The following is a 1163-nucleotide window of genomic DNA, read 5'->3' as shown; positions in this document are numbered from 1 at the left end:
ACGATCGTGTCAAACATAGACTTACCTTTACCTTTATGTTCGTTCACCGCATCAACTACCAACTTAGCATCACATTCAAATATGCATTTATCATGCCTCTATTGTTTTGCCCAGATTAAAGCCTATCGTAAACTCAAAGCCTCTCATCCATTCTTGGTTGCATAATCCCACGTATTTTGTTGCTTCTAGCTCGTACAAACTTACCCTCGTCATCACGCATTACACACTCTACTCCCACGAATTCAACTCAAGGCTTACAAGTTGCGTCAACATTCACCTTAACCCAACCTAGAGGAGGTTTACACCAGTGCATTGTACCACCTGGTTGCGGGTTTTTATACTTGCAATCATCTTCTCTTGCCCGATTCCAGTCATCAGCTAACAGGTTCATTGCCATAGCTCGTACACTAAATACAGACATACTTACTTTATCCCAGACCCACTTATTCCTGCGACACCAAATACTCCAACATAATAATCCCACCATAAGCCCCTGATCCCCCGTGCCTGCATTAAAAACACGTTTCAACACCTTAAGTACTGTGTCATTATTTCTTACAGCCACCCATTGTTGTAAACCAACAGCTTCCCAAACCTCTCTAGCAAAGCTACATTCAAGCAAAGCATGTATATCATCTTCTCTACCCACATGACACCAACTGCGAACCTCTGTCACAGCAACATTTTTCATCACCAAAGCACTAGCAGTGGGTAGTACTTTTTTACACACTCGTCACAAGAAATTTGTTATCTTTCTTGGTAGTCTTAATCTCCATAATTTTTTCCAAAAACTTTTGTCTAAACATGCAACTTCCCCACGAATTCTTCTATTACAACTCTTTACACCAAATTCCCCTTTCTCATCCAGTATCCAGTATCGAGTACCATGTGTCCTCCCTACTTTGAAGAGGAATTGGTAATTGTTTAATCAATTGTGCATCACGTTCATTACAAATATCGTGTACTATATCCATGTCCCACCTTCATCTATTCTCATTAAATAGATTCTGCACTTCCATATTTTCCAACTCATGTGGAAACACCGTAGTAAAATACCCATTTTCTTTACATGGCAGCTAAGGCACCTGCCAAATTCTTGTAAATTCTCGGTTTCCAATCCTCTTTCGACATCCTTGTCGAATAGATTCCTATGCTTACAGTAT

General features: G+C 40.2%; 1 protein-coding gene across 1 annotated transcript; it reads right to left on the bottom strand.

The window, feature by feature from the left end:
- Positions 1–247: 247 nt before the first annotated feature.
- Positions 248–691, bottom strand: LOC141664898 (uncharacterized). The gene has a single exon (XM_074470857.1). It carries the CDS (start codon positions 689–691, stop codon positions 248–250), a length of 444 nt encoding a protein of 147 aa, XP_074326958.1.
- Between the last annotated feature and the right edge of the window lie 472 nt (positions 692–1163).

The sequence above is a fragment of the Apium graveolens genome, chromosome 6, assembly GCF_009905375.1.
Source record: "Apium graveolens cultivar Ventura chromosome 6, ASM990537v1, whole genome shotgun sequence".
In the NCBI taxonomy this organism is placed as follows: Eukaryota; Viridiplantae; Streptophyta; class Magnoliopsida; order Apiales; family Apiaceae; genus Apium; species Apium graveolens.
The sequence above is the reverse complement of the archived record's forward strand: the minus strand, read 5'-3'. Positions and strand labels throughout refer to the sequence as shown.

Excerpts from the sequence above, each read along its gene's own strand:
- LOC141664898 (XM_074470857.1), bottom strand. The coding sequence starts at position 691 with ATGAAAAATGTTGCTGTGACAGAGGTTCGCAGTTGGTGTCATGTGGGT.